At 37.7% G+C, this 21,161-nt stretch overlaps 1 protein-coding gene across 1 annotated transcript in view; it reads right to left on the bottom strand.

Moving 5' to 3' along the window:
* LOC136864487 (superoxide dismutase [Cu-Zn]) overlaps positions 1-21,161 on the bottom strand; it is a 195,237-nt gene that overhangs the window by 37,512 nt on the left and 136,564 nt on the right. Inside the window, exons 3-4 of the mRNA XM_067141523.2 lie at positions 17,680-17,877; positions 6,895-7,145 (exon numbers count right to left, since the gene is read on the bottom strand). Coding sequence (XP_066997624.2) covers positions 6,895-7,145; positions 17,680-17,877 — 449 coding nt within the window. The remainder of the gene's footprint in view (positions 1-6,894; positions 7,146-17,679; positions 17,878-21,161) is intronic.

The following is a 21,161-nucleotide window of genomic DNA, read 5'->3' as shown; positions in this document are numbered from 1 at the left end:
ACCTTAGTGTGAACGGCGCTTAGTCAGCTCCCAGACGAAACTATCTTTACATCGGTCTGTTTTCAGACCAACTTTGCTTTACGAGAGCGAAAGCTGGTTGGACTCAGGATATCTTATTCATAAGTTAAAAGTAACAGACATGAAAGTAGCAAGAATGATTGCTGGTACAAACAGGTGGAACAATGGCAGGAGGGTACTCAGAATGAGGAGATAAAGGTTAATTTGGGAATGAACTCGATGGATGAAGCTGTACGCATAAACCAGCTTCGGTGGTGGGGTCATGTGAGGTGAATGGCGGAGGATAGGTTACCTAGGAGAATAATGGACTCTGTTATGGAGGGTATGAGAAGTAGAAGTAGACCAAGACGACGATGGTTGGACACAGTTTCTAACAATTTAAAGATAAGAGGTATAGAACTAAATGAGGCCACAGCACTAGTTACAAATAGAGGATTGTGGCGACGTTTAGTAAATTCACAGAGGCTTGCAGACTGAACGCTGAAAGGCATAACAATGTAATGTACCGGTATGTATGTTGCAATCCTTAAAGCTAGCAGTAACGAGTGCATAGTGTTGCTATTTTAATTTAACTGTAACTTAAGTAGTGCATTTTCACAATTAATTTAGTGTCCAGTTTGCTGATAAAGCCCTTCAGCTTGCATTCAGTAGAAGAAAAGCTGGAAATAAAAAATTTAGGATGTCCCTAATCAGTACTAAACATATAGAAAACTGTACAAAGTAAAAGAAGACAGTTTAGATGCAAGTTCAATTCATCTGTTTATGATAGACATAACTGGATATGCGGCTGTGAAAAAACAATTCATTGTGTTGTTTTTTGATGACTGTTGTTTGGCAGGGAGGATAAATGGACCAAAACAGGAATGACAGATTTTATTGTATTATTTATTTGGTATTTTCATTTTGTATATGACTTTTTCAAACAACTGATTCTATAGATAGTTGTTTTATCTGCAGTTTCATTGAAAAGAGAAACTTCCTTTATCTTATTTTCAGTATTTAAAATTCACTCTTATATATTTAAAATAAACTGCAACAACCAATAAATTATACCACGAACCACCACTGGTATTAATAGGTATTATCCCTGGTCCACAGATAAGCTTCGTGTTATAAGGTTCTCAAGCATAAACAAAGCAAGCAAACAAGCTTGCAGTTTTATAGGACTAAGCTGCAAGACATATAATTTTATGTTGAGTACAGAAGTTTGGCTTTCCATTTCACAACTGATTGTGATTTGAACTGTAGTTACCTTGATAAGAAATTAGAGATGCCTTATTGTCTAGCTGGATATAACCACTGTATTATGGATGCACTGCTGCTATGAAATTTTACAATCCCTCTGTAAATACAAGCTCACTGGACAAAAAATTAGTCACCCTAGTGCGCACGCACAGATGGATCGTTAAGCCTGTAGAGATGGCGCAGCGAACGGAGTCTTGTGATCAACCCCACACGTACTGCCCCTTCCTGAGTATAAGGCAGTAGCATTTATTGCCATAAGGTGCATTAAGTTGCTGGATTTGTTGGTGTTTCACAGCGGACTGTTCAACGTGTACTACAAGCAGTGGTGTACTACACTTGGCCACGAAACATGACATCAGAATTGTGTTCAGAAATAGATCCTGACTGACAGGGACTGGAGAAGCGCTTCACGGCTTGCGAATCAAAATCGCTTCCAAACCCGATGGAAATTGCTGTAGTCGGTGAATGAAGGTCCATTCCAACCTGTTAGGGAGAGAACATTGCGACGGGAACTGCATGCAATGGACATTTGGAGTCGGTCACCTCGCAAGAGGCCATTGCTCACACAGGCACATAAAGCTCTGCTTCTTCAATGGGCTAGAAATCATCGAACCTGGACAGTAGCTGACTGGCGGAATGTAATGTGGTCTGACAAATCACGTTTTTGTCTGTATTCCAATGACACATATTGTTGAGTGCACCGGAGGCCAAATGAAGCATTTCATCCTGGATGTGTGCAAGGTCAGGTTCAAGCCGGAAGTGAGTCTGTGATTTCCTTTCTTTTTTTTTTGTTTTTGTTTTTCAGTATCATGGATTGGGCCCACTCACTGAGGTGACAACTAACATGAACCAGAATGTTTATTTAAACATTCTGGATGATGAGGTGTTGCCTGTCAGTCAACATCTGCATGGTGAGTATGCTATCGATACCCCGATTTTTCAAGATGTCAACCGCAAAATTCATAGGGCTGGTTCTATGAACACTCCCCCACCCTATTACATCTGGATTGGCCTGCAAAATCATCTGACTTGAACCCCAATTAAAATCTGTGGGACATGGAATAGAGGGCAATTCGCCGACATCAGTATCGGCGCATTTTGGTAGAACTGCACAATCAAATCTTCAGTGAGTGGCTTAACATGGATGCAACATACCTGCACAACCTTGTGGACTCATTTTCTAAGTGAATCCAGGCAGTTATCAAGTCAGGAGGTGGAGCTACACAGTATTAAATGATGCTTGTAATGATTTCTCCAGGGGTGACTAGTTTTTTTCCAGTGAGCTTTATATCAGTAGGCTACAGAGAAAGAAACATATGATTCTAAATGTACTTCTAACACTAGGGTACTACAACTAACAGAGAAATGAATATATACAAAAGCAATTAGTAAGCAATTAGTTCCTCTTTATTTCCACTTCCAAAGAGTAGTATAAAGACAACACAAGAAATAAAGTTAGTAAAATAAGCAAAACAGCTTAGCCACTACATTCAAAATCAATGAATTACACATGCCTCTCAAAGGCTATAAAAGAAAGACAGATGAGGAAATATCTAGCATCTTTCCTGGAAACACATTCAGGGATAGAGTAAATAACATGAATTCAACTACAACATTCCAACACAAAGAGAGATTATTTTAGCTCATAGCTAAGAAATGTCATGTAAACTTTACCTTTGCTATTTTTATTTGCATAGCTATTCTCAGAGATATTTTGCAAGTAAATTTAGGAGCCCACTGTTGAAGATTGGAGATAGAAAATGTCAAAATTGTATTCCCTATACTATTTACCTTGCTAGATTAAATCAATCAATCAATCAATCAATCAATCAATCAATCAATCAATCAATCAATCAATCAATCAATCAATCAATCAATCAATCAATCAATCAATCAATCAATCAATCAATCAATCAATCAATCAATCAATCAATCAATCAATCAATCAATCAATCAATCAATCAATCAATCAATCAATCAATCAATCAATCAATCAATCAATCAATCAATCAATCAATCAATCAATCAATCAATCAATCAATCAATCAATCAATCAATCAATCAATCAATCAATCAATCAATCAATCAATCAATCAATCAATCAATCAATCAATCAATCAATCAATCAATCAATCAATCAATCAATCAATCAATCAATCAATCAATCAATCAATCAATCAATCAATCAATCAATCAATCAATCAATCAATCAATCAATCAATCAATCAATCAATCAATCAATCAATCAATCAATCAATCAATCAATCAATCAATCAATCAATCAATCAATCAATCAATCAATCAATCAATCAATCAATCAATCAATCAATCAATCAATCAATCAATCAATCAATCAATCAATCAATCAATCAATCAATCAATCAATCAATCAATCAATCAATCAATCAATCAATCAATCAATCAATCAATCAATCAATCAATCAATCAATCAATCAATCAATCAATCAATCAATCAATCAATCAATCAATCAATCAATCAATCAATCAATCAATCAATCAATCAATCAATCAATCAATCAATCAATCAATCAATCAATCAATCAATCAATCAATCAATCAATCAATCAATCAATCAATCAATCAATCAATCAATCAATCAATCAATCAATCAATCAATCAATCAATCAATCAATCAATCAATCAATCAATCAATCAATCAATCAATCAATCAATCAATCAATCAATCAATCAATCAATCAATCAATCAATCAATCAATCAATCAATCAATCAATCAATCAATCAATCAATCAATCAATCAATCAATCAATCAATCAATCAATCAATCAATCAATCAATCAATCTTGCCCAGGTGGCAGATTCCCTATCAATAGTATACCTAGCCTTTTCTTAAATGTTTTTACATCACCTCAGATACTCTTCCTGGCGACTAAATGAGTTGGCTGCACGGTTTGGGTCATGTAGCTGCAAGCTTGCATTTGGGAGATGGTGGATTCAAACCCCTACAGTCAGCAGTCCTGGAGATGGGTTACTGTGGCTTCTAATGTTTACACTAGGTATCTAAATTAAGGCCAAGGTTTTTTCCTTCCCAGCCCTACCCTTGTCCTATTCCACTGCCATCTTAAGATGTGACCAAGTTGGTGCTATGTAAAATCAACAACAACAACACTCTTCCTGAAGAGACTAGAGTTTTGAGCCAAATAACGAATATCTTTGAGCCAAATTAATGAAGAAAAATCAGTCTTGTGATGCCATGCAGTGAAATTATTTCACAGGTGATAAGTAATATAATGCAAAAGTAATACAGAGCAACCCAAGACAAAATCATGCAAACGGACATATTCTTGGTTATAGAGGCAGATGAAACTGCTGAGATAAGGAATAATATAGAAGATACAAAAACACCGAGGACAAATACTAGATATAGTAGAAGCCCAACATCAGCAACCGTTGAAGGACGTACTCCACCTCAGCGTTATAACTTAATTGCAGAATATCGGGAGGTGACTGGTGCAGTGAAAAATGATGGTGCAGGTGGATGGTAAAAAAGGATTACAACATAATGCTCTACAGTATGTCAATTATGCCACCAAACACAGAAATAAAATGATTACAACATAATGCACTATATGTCAATTACATCACCAAACATAGAAATAAAAACATAAGAAAACTTCCAGGTACACACTTTACTCCAATGGAACATTGAAACTGAAAATCTACAGCCTGTTTCAAGTCATTTGACCAGGTCAGGAATGGAATGAATGAAGCCCCCATCTAACAGCGAGGATAGGAATTGTGCCGGCTGCCGAAGCCTGTCGCACTCCTCTGGGGCAATGATTAATGCCTGACATGAAATAAAATTATATTGGAGAGTGTTGCTGAAATGAAAGATGACAGGTAAAACTGGAGTACCTAGAGAAAAACCTGTCTTGGCTCCACTTTGTCCAGCACAAATCTCACAGGGAATGGCTGGGATTTGAACCACAGAACCCAGCGGTGAGAGACCGGTGCACTGCTGCCTGAGCAATGGAGGCACTTCAATTGAACATAAAATACCTAATTACACAATGATCACTCTACCTAATGTAGGCCTAATTATGTTGATGGTTAGTACAAAATAGTCTGTAAGTGTTATCTGCAAGGTTAATGCACAGTGATTCTTTTCCATGTATTATTTTATACTTGCTTCCTGGCTTATACCATGATGAGATTTTCACTACGAAAACTATCCATCAAACACATTAAAGTAGTTGCTGCTATTTAAATCCTTATGGAATTTCAAAGCTTCACCTTTAGTAAGTGGTCCTGACATTGTATACTTCACTTTGTTTTATTAAAAACCAGCCATAGAGACATTCATCTATTTCACTATCTTTGCCTAGTTTGGTCATTTTTCTTTGCAACCCATGTCACTTTCAACTGTATCCACTCAACTTCTAAGTTATTCTTTTACCTTCATGTACCCTGTAAGAGTTCCTTCTTGGATACCTCTGACTCCCCATTCTTCACACGATCAATGATCTTGAATTTATTGCTAACAGAATATACTTTCCTATACCATGATATCATCACAATGTGTACAAAGAACTCAAAGACAAATACTGTGCAAATTATGATAAAGACTATTATACTACTACATTGTGAACAATAGAGTGGGAGTAAGGGCTTTGCTGGCTGTCACCACTGCTCACCTTGACAAGAATTCTTGAAAAAAGTAAAGGTTATAATAGCTTGGGTAACTGTTTATTTCCGGTTGCTTCTATGAAATCCCAGGAATTCAATTCTACAGCCTCCAATGATATTACCCAAATCATACTGTATTGTTTGTTTATGGTCAAGAATTTGAGGTAATTTGAGTGTAATGACCAAAGACAGAAAGCAAAGAAAAAATTAATTGAATCTCTACAATAACAATTTCACTAATTAAGATATGTTTCTTTCTTAGTTTTTTTAATAAAACAGAGTGAAGTATACAATGTCAGGACCACTTACTGTGAACTCGTTCAATGCATTATATCCAAATCAGCAGTATATTGCAACACATAATACCAGACTTCTCCTGTGTAAGTAAATCAGGAAGAAATTAAAAAGCCATAAAATGTAAACATAAATTATCCTCTAGCTACTTCATATGAGCAGCATGAAATTAAGCTAACTGGACGCAAAAGTACTATATTTATGCAATGCATTTTTTTTTCTACTCTGGCAAAATATGAAATGAAAAATCAATGGATTTTAAAGCAATATATACATATAAATCATGAGGTTTTATGATATTATATAGCATTACTGGGCTGAAAAGTGTTAAGCAATTCCATTCCACTTACTTGTGACCACAAAATATGAAATTAAAGTTTTGCTTCACTCATGCCAAACCGAGTTCACAACATTGCAGTCTAGTCCATTAGGGAATCTAATCCAGTGTCAATTACAGTGCAGAAAATAGTGCTTCAAAAAGTGCTGGTGTGTAAAAAGTAAAAAGCAATCAGATAGAAGAAAAGGCTGATACAGGAAAGGCTGGATGTTTCAACATCTTCACATGCCACACTAAAAATTAAGTTGTTTTTTTATGGTCCTTAGAAGCATGCGTACAAACACCATGGAAGCAAAGCATAACTTGATCTTCTTAGAAAATTTTAGTCAATTACTTGATGCCGATGACACCACAGGTCAAGCGAGCTCCAGCGTGGCCAGTGGTAAGACTGTCAGGTTTACCACCTTTTCCTAAGTCATCAGGTTCAGCATGTACGACAACTGACCGACCAATGACGCTGTGTTGTCCAGTAAGTTTTATCATACTGTCAGTAATAGAGATGTGTGCAATTCCATTGCTGTCAGCCTGAATGTTGCCCAGATCACCGACATGACGTTCTTTATCTGAAGGACCTCCATGTTTTTTCTGCATAAGAAAGAAATTAAATAATAATAACAATAATAATAATAATAATAATAATAATAATAATAATAATAATAATAATAATAATAATAATAATAATAATAATAAAGTTGAAGTAGGAACAAAGAGTAAAAAGGACATGCTAGTACAACTCATGATAAAAAAATACCATTTTCACAAACAGACTGGAAGAGGTAAAATCATTTGAATGAAAGTGACATTAAGTTACTTTCAAGATGTACAACCTGATACAGCTGGTGTAAAATGAAAACAATAATAAATTAGAAAATTAATTACAATATAGTCGAAGGATGAAGTTTAAATTTTTGAGTTGCAGGTCCAGTCCCTTCCAAGTACAAAATCTAGAAACATGGTGATTATTAGGTATAGGTACTGACTTCATAGTCAGAACTATTATGAACTATTATTATAGCATACAGGAAACAATGGTTTAGGGTTGCCAGATTTTCAATTCATGCCACAAATACATTGCCTGTAATATCCTAATGATAATAAAAATTACAAATAGCCTAAAGGTTATTAAGATTTTTTGTTCTTGTAATAAATTTTGTTGAAATCATTCATGGTGTGGGAGCAAACCTGCCTGCTCTTCTGTAGGATTCACCATAAAATTTTTCACACACTTAGTTTCTTATCAAAGCTTGTTCTTCTACATCTCAACTTCAACACTATTAACGAATTGTTCAAACTTCAGATATTTATTTGGCACCTTAATTTGGCATAGCTGTCAAATGCTAAAATTGTTTATGATATAATAAAATAAGACTAACTCAGCAGCGGTAACATGTTTATGCTCTGATAAGCCCTCTTTTAAAAGAAACATCCCTTATTTTCAAATTTTTATTAATGTATCACATGTAGTTATTATGTAAAACCATTCAGTGCTTAATTTCCGTGGGAGCAGTGCTCCCTCACTTTCCTGAAATAATTAAAAAATAAAATATATTCAATTGGATTAATTTATTACACAAAATGGATGTATTATAACAATCATAAGTCAGGATATGACTATCTATAATACATTGGGTTTATATAAATAAGTGATGGCAATACTGTCTGTAAACATAAGAATGTCACTTCTGCCAATAGATGACTTTCGCTATTGCACTTGTCTTCAGCCTCTCACTGTTTGCTTATTGCTGGCAGTTGCTGTTTTATTTTGTTCTGTGTAAAGTGAGAAAGTTTTGTAAGAATGAATACAAAAATTACGTTTTTCTTCAAAAAAAGAAAGTGTTACAGTTATAAAGTTGAAAATATCTGATGATCTACAAGCACATGTGTCTAAATATAATGATAGTGAAGTTAATTTAAGAGAGGATGAAGATCAAGATGACAATCTTAGTGATAATAAAATTGTTGGGGCCGAAAGTTGTGAAGATTCTAGTCACGTTTCTCCCTCTGTTGAATGTCAAAATTCAGATTTGCCTTCATGTTGGTCTATACTGCAAAAAGTGCAGTTTTGTAATAAAAATTGGTGGCTGATCATAAGAATTCAAGCTCACAAAAGGCAGTCACTCAGGGCCTTCAGAGACTATCTAGTAGATGAGAAAATGCCTCCAGGTTTGCTTCCTCTAGCTAATTTCCATTTCATCAGGGGAATGTGAGAGAGAATTCATGCAGACTAATTTAATTATGACTCCAAATCAATCATCACTGTTAATACCCACAAACTCAGCATTGCAGTTTATTAGGATTATTGGCAATCCTTTAACAAGAGTCAAAGTGTGTGAATTCCTGGCTGTCTCAAGGACATCATACAGCAACTGACACAAATAGCAAAAGGCACAGCCGAGTGGATAAAAATAAGAACATGAAATTAGTGTGGAAGTTTATTTAATTGCCATAAAGTACATTTCTAGGGATATGTATCTATTTCCTTTCTATACCATACCAGAGCAAGCATCTACGATATAATAGACTGTTACTGTTGTGTATTAAGGGAGAGATTTCACACACATGAAACAACATTTTGATAAAGGAGAATTGCAATGATACAGTAATGCAAAATAGGCACCATATGCACATTAAACTCAAAGTCCCAGCTTCTGCTGAAGGAAAAGTCTTTCCACAGAACAGATGGTTTTGTCACATGAACAGAATACTACAACACATGAGATATATAAAATATTTACACGTTGTCAGTACAGAAACTACATGAAGACTCACTGAGGGAGAAATGTTGCACAGCAACTGACTTGCAGAGTCGAAGTGCTCAGTCAAGAGCTGAAGATTTGAGAATGTAAAGCTTGGAGAAATGTCAGCGAGTCTAGAGGTAGGAAATTCACGAACTAGCTTCAGTCCTCCTGTTCAGTAAGCTGCTTATATAGAGCATCCTCTGCACTTTTGAAGTACGGTGTAGCTAGTCGTTAGATGACCGACTCATTCTCTCCCGGCCCACTTGCTTATATAGGGTCTCGAGCAGTGATGTGGAGTGTCAGCTGGTCGCCTGGCCAGCTCTGCCAGTGAGAACTGGATACAAACTGCGCTGCGCACGGGATTAAAATACTGGCACCACAATAGTTTTGCAGATTATTCAAGTATCTATGGGTTCACGTCTTTAAGTTAGTAAGTAGTGTGAATTTAGAGCTCTCTTGGTTATTTTACTACAAATTAAGCACTGGAACCATTGATAGTTGTTTTTTCATGTTATTCTTCCCCTTGTGAACAACAGAAAATTTCCCATTATAAACTACACTGACTGAGCAAAGGTCATGGGATAGTGGAGCACTGATGTGCACGTGTGTTGTCTGCGCACCACACGCTCCCTGTGCCAGCGGCAGTTGTATAGGAGACCTTGTGAGGAGTGGCTGTGCATGTGACAGGTGTAACATGGAACATCGTCGTGAGCTGACACAGAACGGGGTATGGTGGTCGGTGCCCGACGGATGGGAAGTGCAATTTCGGAAGTGGTGCGGGAATTCGGCTTCACACGATCAACCGTGTCCAGAGTGTATCGTGAATGGTCGAATGCGGGTGTCACCATCCACAACAGACGAACGACTGGCCGTCCAGCCACTCTCGATGACCGTGACCGGCAACATCTGAGACGGATTGTCAATAGTGACAGGCGGGCAACCGTGCAACAAATCACGGCTCAATTCAACACAGCCCATGCTAGACACATCTCCCAGTGGACAATCCGTTAGAACATGGGTACTATGGCGTATGGGAGCCAGCGCCGCACACGGGTGCCACTGTTAACCCAACGTCAACAGGCACAACGACGTGCATTTTTCGCCAGTCACCAGGGATGGACACTGGAACAATGGCGTAACATGATATGGTCAAACGAATCACGATTTCAACTGCACCATGCCGATGGGAGGTACCGTGTATGGTGCAGACCACGTGAAGCGATGGATCACGCCTGCCTCAAAGGTGTGGTCCAGGGCGCTGGTGTGTCTGTTATGGTCTGGGGTGCATTTTCCTGGTATGGAATGGGCCCCCTAGTTGTTCTGGAAGAGACTTTGAATGGTACACGGTCTGTTGAGCGGCTCAGAGGCCATCTCCATCCATTTTTGGCCTTCCAGCGCCCAGACGGTTCTGCGGTGTTTCAAGATAATAATGCGCTGCCATATCGCTCCCACGTCACCCGGGAATGTTTCCAGCAACATGCAGCGGAGGTCCAACGACTGCCATGGCCACCCAGGAGCCCCGATATGAACCCTATCGAGCACATCTGGGATGTCCTGGAACACAGGCTCCGTGCCATGGATCCTGCACCCACGAACAGACCAGCATTGGCGGCCGCTCTGCAAACGATTTGGTGTCAGCTGCATCCAGAGGACTACCAGGGACTTGTCGACTTACTTCCATGGTGTCTCACTGCAGTTCGCAGGGCCAGAAGAGGCCCCACACGCTATTAGGTGACTATTCCATGACATTTGCTAAGTCAGTGTAAATGTTTGGCTTTATAGGATCTGTACACACATTGTCTCTTTGCTCTATGCAGAGGAGAATCACTCATTTTGATTTACACACTTCAAACTCCTCATTTAACCCTAGAATCATAAACTTTCGTCTCCCAGACTACGCACCCCTGTAGTTTCCGCGGTAATTTCCAGATGCTAATGAACTGTGCCTTCCCTCTCCATCTATTCTTCCCCGGCTATCAACAATCAGTGCTGACCTTGGTTTCAAGCATAAAAGTCCAGTTGTTTGTTCACTGCGATATGACCGTCGTCTGAGAGACGAAAGTTTATGATTTGTGAAAGTATTCGTGATTTGTACATAGCTGTAAATAGTGTGAATATCTGGTTTATTACAGTAATGTTTTTGTACGTAATACGTAAGCTTAATAGGATACTGAAATGGAAAAATATAGCGCACGATAATGAATTGATAATGGCAGTGTTTTCTGAATTAGACAGAGAACCACTCTCTTCAGGAGACATCAGTGGTAATGTATTTCGTGAATGAAATTACCCGGCCAATACATGCACCAAACAGAAATATTATGACCGACAATTGGTTCACCTCAATTCGTCTGGCTGATTCTCTGCATTGCGAACATAACCTGACAATCATTGGAACAATGAGAAAAGACATGATATGATGCTTGTTGTTTTAAGGGGCCTAACATCGAAGGTCATCGGCCCTGAGAAAAGACAAGCCACAGATACCACCAGAGATGAAAACAGTCAAGGGAAGAAAGCTTGGGTCCTCCAGGTTTTGTTATGATCGTATAAAAACAATGGTATCCTATAAAGGAAAACCAAACAAGAATGTAATCCTCCTTTCTACATGCCATGAAGTAGGAACAATAGCAGCCAGTCGGAAAAAGATACGGCAGAAGACTACAATGGGACTAAAGGTGCCGCGGACACTTTAGATGAAATGTCAACATTGATGTCCTCTTCAAGAAAAACGAGATGGCCAATGTGTATCTTTTATAGTATGAGTAATACATCACTTGCCAATGGATACATTACTTATGTGCATAAGATGGTTCAAAAAGGCCAAAAGCCACTTTCAAGGCGAGAGTTTTCAAAGGATATATCCAAAATGCTAATGGCTCCAAAGCTGCAAGAGAGACTTCAGACACCAACTTTGAGGCGCAGCCTGAACCGGACCATTACTGAAATTCTTGAAAAAGATGGCATTCCTGAAGACCCTCAATCAGGTACTGCTGAAGGAAGAAAAGTTTGTGCGTTTTGTCCATCAAAGAAAAGAAGAATAACCCGATTCCTTTGTAAGACATGCCGAAGCACATTTGTCTTGATCACCAGGCAAAACAGTGCATTGAATGTGCCTATTGAAGAAAAACTGACCAGAGTGTATTGTCATCACTATGTGTGGTAGTTTTAAGTTTAATATTCTGTATTTTGTGTAAAATGTTGGGTTTATGCTTATTAAAGTGCCTTTCTTTTTGGTAGTCTGACAGACAAAAGTTTATGATTCGTGTTACCCTGGAGGGACTTTATGATTCTAGGGTTAAACAAACAATACAGTTGACAAATGGGATTGTCTAGCAGACAAGTAACCATTGTTATAATTAAATAATTAAAATTTATTCTCAATTTTATAGTTTATCATCTTTGCATTGTTATGCAGCCTTGCAAAAAAAAAAAAAAAAGGAAGAGGAATGCAAAGCTATCTCCATATAGGCCATGAAGGTCCTCAGAGGACTGGAGGGTAAAGGCTTCCAATATAAGTAACCTCAGCACTATGTAAGATGGAGGGTTTAGCTTTATGCCCATCCACCTTTGCTCCCAGGAATTAGTCTGGCACTCATTTTTGGTGTAGATTGAGTGAACCTCAGGTTACCAAGTGAGTTGGCCATATGGTTAGAGGCATGCAGCTGTGAGCTTGCAGCCACTGATTGTTGCATTTCAATTCAAACTGCGAAAAAAAGGTTGCAGGAGGCACAACTTCACTCACAATGCCCATGGCAAAGCTAGCTCAAAACTAAACATCGTGGGGTGTGGTACAGATGGGCCCAGAATTATGCTGAATGGTCTCTTCATAATTGGTATAAAGTACTTTTCACCAATGAGTGTCCCATAAGCCTTGTTCCTGATGATTGTTGGCAACGTGTTTGGAGGTAAGCAGGTCAGGCTGCTTCACATCTAAGACATACTGTCTAGTATGTGCAGCAAGGTGATGGTTCCCTATTGTTTTGAGGTGGGCTGCCGTACATTACTCTTAGTCATGCAGGGCAATGTCACGGCTATGCGATACAGGGACAACATCCTCTGAGCCATAGCAATACCATATCACCAGCATTTTGAAGGAGAAGTTGTCTTACTGTAATAGACGACAAAGCTTGCATCCATTGTACAATTCTCGTTAATGAGTTCCTTCATGATCATGATATTGCTCGACTAGGCTGGCTGCCATGTTAACTAGACAGGAATACTATTGAACATACTTGAGATAAATTAAAGAAGGCTGCTCATGGATGTTACAACCCAGCAAGCACTCTGCGAGATCTATGCTGAATCATCATTGAGGAGTGGGACAATTTGTACCAAAATTACTTTGATGAACTAGTGGACAATATGCCAAGATGAATTCAGGCAGGCATCAATACAAGGGGATGTGTTATCTGGTATTAAAGGTATTGGTGTGTGATGTTCATGGTAAAAACTGAAAATTTAACGTTAAGAATTTCATACTTAGGTTCCGTATTGAAACAAGATTTATATCAAAGAAAGTCCAAGTTGAAGCTCCAATCGAATTTTATTGTACATATTTTATGTGGAACACCATTTGACTAAATGTTTGTTTACCTTTTAATGTGTCAAACATGGCTACATGACTTCAACGAATCGACTGGTCAAAAAGTTAAAATATTACAGATTTAAGCCTACAATCAAATTTCACTATAACTATACATTATAAGAACAAAATTTCTTTCAACAAATTAACCTTTTAATTAGAAATATTAAGGTGTACACCTCATAGAAATATGACTATTCCCATTTTACTGATCTTTAATTTGTGTATGTATATACTATTTTAATCATGTAATGTATATTTTTAATCCTCCATTGTTAATCACACCATAAGAGTCATGATCTATACTTGTTTGTTTAATTATTCTCAGCTGATGATGACAGGGAATCTGTCGAAACCGGTACCGAATGTACAAAAGTTGTGATGTTTTAACTGTTATGTAAAACTTTCACATAATATATAGTATTGAAAAGGTGGAACTTATTGTCCTTTCTTTGATGTCAAACTGAAAATGCAAAACTGTGTTAGTGTAGGCTATCATCTGTTTCACTGTTGGGCAGTAAATAATGCTGATATGGTACCTCTGTATGTCTTCATTATTTTGTGAAGAGTCAGGAGCTGTTTGGTCAGATGATGCAAAACTTTTCTTGTTGTGTGTATTTTACAGCAGGGTTCAACCTCCATATCACATGATAGCTCAATAGCCATCATACAAAATATCTATACACTGAATGAACATATAACACCATTAACCATCAAGCTCCATAAATTTGAAGCTGTCATTTGTTTTGGAAACTGTCATATGCTCATTTACAGTGTTGATATTAATCTTTTGTGTTAATTTGTTTACCGAGTGTAATTACCAAGCTTCAGTCCCCCTGTTCGGTAAGCTGCTTATATAGAGCATCCTATGCGCTTCTGAAGTACGATGTAGCTAGCCGTTGGATGATTGACTCATTCTCTCCCGGCCCACTCGCTTATATAAGGTCTCAAGAGGTGATGTGGAGTGTCAGCTGGTCGCCTGGCCAGCTCTGCCGGTGAGAACTGGATACAAGCTGCGCTGCTCAAATTACTCAAGGCCTCTAAGTACTGGAATAACTTAATTTCCAAAAGCACTCAAAAAGCATAATTGTACTGGTTGAGGTGGAGAACTGCATATCTGGAAGTTAAGAATTACAAGCAACATATCAACCCAGTTCCCAAATTGAGATTTTGTTTTCATGTGTCATATTCTGAAGTAGTAGGCCCTACAGTTAAAACTGGTTTCTTTTTCTATCCGTGTCTACTACTGAGGTAAAATAGGATAACCCAAGACTGCTTACTATACATAGAATTATGAGTGGGTCATCAACCATTTGTGTTGGCCAACATACAATCTACCAATAAGAAGCCAATTCAGATACATTGTGGCATAATGAACTAACTGACTACTGAAATAAGAGAAATAGAGGTGAGATTAGACTGTGACAGTTCATTTAAAGTGAAGTAATGAACAACCCAGTCAGATGTTAAAAATAACAAAACAGGATGTACAAGAATCTTCTCAGACGGAGAATGTATATCCAAATAGTTCCATAAGCCAACATAATTGGTAGATCTGAAGAGACTGCAAGACCATATTCTACATAAAAATGTGACTTTAAGTAAGCCATTCCCTGGTTTTCAAAATGAACCTACCAAGAACAAAATCCCACATGGCATTCATGAGTCATGAGTTAGATGAAGTCAAGGCAGATTTACTGATCCATAATTTAAATGCTTAGAAATGTGATTTACCATCATCATCAGCGTCATCATCGCTGTTGTCGTTGTCAACATTGTAGTCATCATTCAATATTTCTGCCTTCACTTACCATGTTTTATATTCATATGCCATGAATTAAGAACAGCAATGAAGTTGATTCAGCCCAGAGCATAGTTTATCAACTTGAATGATACTTATTTCCAGAAAATACTCCAAAAACTATTAATTGAAACATATTTTAATATTGCTTTATGAGATAATAAAAAACTAGAACTTCAAGCTCTGTTCATTGGCAATTAAGTAGATTTGTATCCTTGCCCCGAGGTGGTGTAACTCTTTTCAGGTATATCCCCGAAGGAGATGAGCTACATATACCATTTTAATCACATACCAGCCCTCCTGCCATTCTTAAATTTCTGGCAGTATCAGGAATTGAACCCAGGCCCCAGAGGACGGCAGCTAATAGTGTTAACCATTACGCTACAGAGGTGGACTGTTCAGCGGTAACATCACAGATAATCACATGTCATTGCATTTATGTAAGTCAAGTAGCTTGCTAGATTAATTTCAATTGACCTACAGCCCAAATAATACCGGTATATAGTTCTTTAAGACTGCGAGAGAAGTAATTGAAAAATCTTAGCATCCCTCATAACTTCAAAAGAGACTGTCACTTCAACCTTAGTTCATAGTGGTTAAAATGTAAAGAGGATTGCATTTGATAAGAAGCTTATTTATTCAGGCCTCAAACATAACCTGGATTTTCAAAGTGAATGCATGACATCAAATATGGAATATAATTTATATTAACATGTTTTAAAACTCACAAACTATTAAATATTTCAAATATGAAAACTTTGGATAGAGATCTATTGACATTTAATCTACTGTAATTTGATCTGGCACAGTGGCGTATACTGAGGGCTACCAAGGCTATCAGTGAAGCCCTAACCTCAAATGCGAACGATGGAAATCAAAAGCATATTATAATGTAAGCATCTGGCACATTCTTCAATTTACAAACCTTGAAAGCAATGAAAAAAACGTTGCAGGTATTTCGGAGAACAAGGGTTCAGAGGCTGATATTGCAGCCCAGACTCTCATCCCTCTCACTCGACTCACCTCACGCTGCTTGCTGCTGTATGGCTGATAAGCGTGGGACTGGAGGAGATACATGTGCTAGGCTTCGGTACATCAGATCGCCACTGCTAACTATCAACCATGCGTTACTCATCGTATATACTTTTCTCACCTCTGAGTTAATTATATAGAGTAGATGACAGAGTGTTGGTATTTCACTTCCGTTTACTTTTACATCCTCGTAGGAAGACATTGCAGGGCTGCTGTTACAGGAGTAATATAGTTTTATTTTTATAGACAGATCTGCAAAAACGAAATGCAATCTTTCAGGTTTAGTGTTCTCTTTTGTTGGGTGGAATCGAACCCATGATAATGGATCAGACACCACCACTGATCTCCCGAGGAAGCTAATTAACCAGTGAACGATGAGTACAACCGCTGTAAAATTAGAAATTTTTATTTAATGATGATGTTGATGATTCATGCAGGTCGCCTATGGGGGTCAAACCAAAAGACCTGCACCTGGCAAGCTGAACATGTCCTCTGACACTCCTGGTACAAAAAGGCATATGCCATTTAATAATAATAATAATAATAATAATAATAATAATAATAATAATAATAATAATAATAATAATAATAATAAAAGGGGGTTGATTCTGAAAACTGAACCTGGGCCATCGGACCAAAGGCAAGCATTCTATCCATTTAGCCACAAAGCCGGACTTCAATTTGCTAAACCTTAGGCTAACATCTCGACTGATCAGCAGGTGTTGAGTATTGGCAGTGGCAGAGGCCAGGGGCAGTGGTTTGTGAAGCAGCATTGACAACACAGCAGGCTTTTCCATTGGCTATTGGTTGCAGCTCAAAACAATGAAGGCTTGGTGTTCACTAAACCAACTATCGAAAAGGTGGTAGCCCACGCCTTGATCCTAGCTTACACCACTGATCTGGCATGTTTTAATGTTGGGTTATTTTGCACCAATACAATAAATATTTACATTATGTACTTACCCCATGGGGATTATAGTGACCTCCAGCATTCATACATGAAGAAATATCTCCTTTTTCATGGATGTGGAAACCATGTTGCTGACCAGGATTAAGACCTTCAATGATACCTGTCACTGTGACAGGTCCTGTGCCGGTCTGAGTTAAAGTGACGTTGCCTCTAGTGGTTCCCACCAAATGTACTACAGCTGTCCTTGTTTCCTGTAAGACACATAAAATAATAAGATATTTGCACTGGAAAAATGAAAAATTTAAATAATAGAATTTCGATTAATAAGTTATGTGGCCACCATCTCCTAGTTTCTCTCATTTCAAGTTGCTTAAATGGAGAAAAACATTGCATAGCACGACAGTTCAAGTTTCTGGAAAACAGTAACCCAATGATTTACATACATACATACATACATAACTATGGATCTTCTAGCAAGTGCAATGAACAGTTGATGTAACATCTTCCACCAAAACATGTTTGGTGTGACGACACAGCCAGCCAGCCAAGGCCAGATACCAGCTCTCTCTCTTTGAATGTGTTTTTTGAAGCAGTTTTTATAACAATGTTTTTATATCATGCAGCAGGAAAATCAACAGTCATTCTTTTGAAACGATTGGAGTTACCTGCATGTTTTAATATTTAATTTCCTGTGTTATTAGTGGAAATGTTAAAATCATACAGTGTCAACCAACAAGGCCACAGGTGACCTTCTTAACAACCAATAAGAAATGTGCTTTATCTTATGTCAGTGTAATCACTGAGAATGCTTATATGGGCTAGTCTAGTGAAAATCTTTCTTCTACTTTGACTATCGATGCTGCAAGTTAAGTATTCTCCATATCACTCTGCATTTTAATTTTGCACGAAGTTTAGAACCCCATCCTGAGACTTTTGTTTTTGTTTTCAGGTTGCCTGTAACACTTGCATAGACTCTTTTACTGGATCATGGAGTGAGCTGGCCTTGCAGCTGGGGTTGTGCAGCTGTGAGCTTGCATTCAGGAGATAGTGGGTTTGAATCCCACTCTCAACAGCCCTGAAGATATAATTTAAAAATGAGTACAAAATTTTATTGTTCCACCTTCTCAATATTTAAAATTAAATACTTAAATACTTAAAATTTTAAGTATTGAGAAGGTGGAACAATAAAAAAATATAAAATTTTGTACTCATTTTCAAGTTAAGTCTTAACTCAATACGGAACCCAACCATGAAGTTTATTACTTTAAAAGCTCTGAAGATGGTTTTCCATTTTCACACTAGGCCCTTTAATTAAGGCCATGGATGCTTCCTTCCCACTCCTAGCCCTTTCCTGTCCTATCATCGCCATAAGACCTATCTGTGTTGGTGGAACATAAAGCAAATTAAAAAAAAAAAAAAAAAGAAACTTTTACAGGATCCTGACTTCAGGGGAATCATATGATAAAAGAATGGATTTCAACCTGTGATCATCTGTGCAGCATGGTCAAATAAAATGGCAGTACAGTCTTAATTTTAGGAGTGGGGCCCTGGAGAAACATGGAGTAACCACAAGGTCAAACCCAACAATATTTAAGTAAAATGTTATAAATTAATTATCTATCAGTTGCTTTGTAAAATATGTAACAATCCTGTATCTCATTTTTGTAGTGTAAAATCATTCTGTTTGCTAGATTTTTAGTACTACCTATCAGTCTTTCAATTTCTACCCTTTATGTCATGGTCTACAGTAGATTTGAAGCTTTGTTTGATCGTGTGTAATGTCTTATAATCATACGTGGAAGTGACTTCAACTATAAATGTTCCTTAGGACAATGTCAGAGTATAAAAATTATAACTCAATAATCATGGTGCATCTAATGTGCATTTTTAATGTTATTTATATTCACAATGTTATGGATAAGTTCGAGATCATCTGAATTAAAAATAAAGAAATGCATTTTTCTGTCAATCATCTCAACTTATTTTCTGATTATTTGAACAAGGCAGGATTATAATAATAATAATAATAATAATAATAATAATAATAATAATAATAATAATAATAATAATAATAATAATAATAATAATAATAATAATAATAATGTTATAAATTAATTATCTATCAGTTGCTTTGTAAAATATGTAACAATCCTGTATCTCATTTTTGTAGTGTAAAATCATTCTGTTTGCTAGATTTTTGTACTACCTATCAGTCTTTCAATTTCTACCCTTTATGTCATGGTCTGGGGCGGGGGGCCTCAACCCCGACACGGCGCGTCCCATATGGCTGATAGGGAATGTTCCTGTAGATATGCAGGACAGGTGTGAATAAGGCTTAGCCAAATAAACACCCGCGGATCAACTGAGGCAAAAAGGTCTGCAGTCAACGGTCTCGATGGCGGATGAGGATATTTCCCAACGGCTGAGAGGGCGGAAGAACTGACTCTACGGCTAACAACCGTAGTTCTAACCACGGACAGAGTAACCTGTCCCACCAAGCATTACCATGAGGTAACATTATGCATGATGGAAACACTTTCAAGGAAAACTACTCCAGGTGGTACCCAGCAATGGAAATCCACCGACGCACCAGGCGGCGCAAACAAGCCTTCGGATTCTGGGGAGCTTGTACCAACATGCAAGATGGAGTCGGAGCCATCTGGTAGCCAGACTGATGACGTACTAACTACAAACACGACTAACCTAAAACAAAATCTAAGGACAAAGAAACATCACTATTTTGGAACTATCAACATACAGACTCTACTTAGGACGGGGAAATTAAAACGGACTTTGGATGAAATGGAAAATCAGAATATAATACTAGCAGTGCAAGAGACACGTTTTACTGATATTAATACGTTTGATTCAGAAAATTAGAGAATCTTTAAGGGTAAACCTGGACGAAAAATTGGAAGAAATCTGCAGCAACTTGGCACAGCATTTTGTGTAAACAAAAGGGTTATTGACTCCGTAACGGACTTCTCTTCTCCTTCTGATAGACTCTCCGCTCTAACACTGAAATGTGCAAACAAGAGATACACACTATTCAATGCACATGCCCCCATAAATGAAGACAACAGAAACAATCCTGATAAGGTGAAAATATTCTGGGATCAATTGGAGAATGAATTGCTAAAGACGCCAAGCAATCATGTCAAAATTCTGATGGGTGATTTCAACGCGCAGGTTGGGAAAGAACGTCAGTTCCGAAAAATAGTAGGTGGTTATCCAGCTCACACCAGAACAAATACGAATGGGAAGAGACTTATTGACTTATGTGAGACATTCGATCATAAATTAATGTCCACGTACTTCAAAAGACTGCCAAGGAAAAAGAAAACGTGGTGCGCTCCACGGAAAGACCTAGGTGAATATCAACTGGACCATGTTGCAATTTCAAGGAGAAACACTAAAGAAATTATGAATGTGGTAGTACGGAAAGGAGCCAATCTTGACTCTGATCACTTCTTGACCCGCATAAAATTCAAGCCGTTACCGCTAAACAAGAAGAGACTCTCTCCGAATGCGTCAA

The sequence above is a fragment of the Anabrus simplex genome, chromosome 2 (assembly GCF_040414725.1).
Source record: "Anabrus simplex isolate iqAnaSimp1 chromosome 2, ASM4041472v1, whole genome shotgun sequence".
In the NCBI taxonomy this organism is placed as follows: Eukaryota; Metazoa; Arthropoda; class Insecta; order Orthoptera; family Tettigoniidae; genus Anabrus; species Anabrus simplex.
The sequence above is the reverse complement of the archived record's forward strand: the minus strand, read 5'-3'. Positions and strand labels throughout refer to the sequence as shown.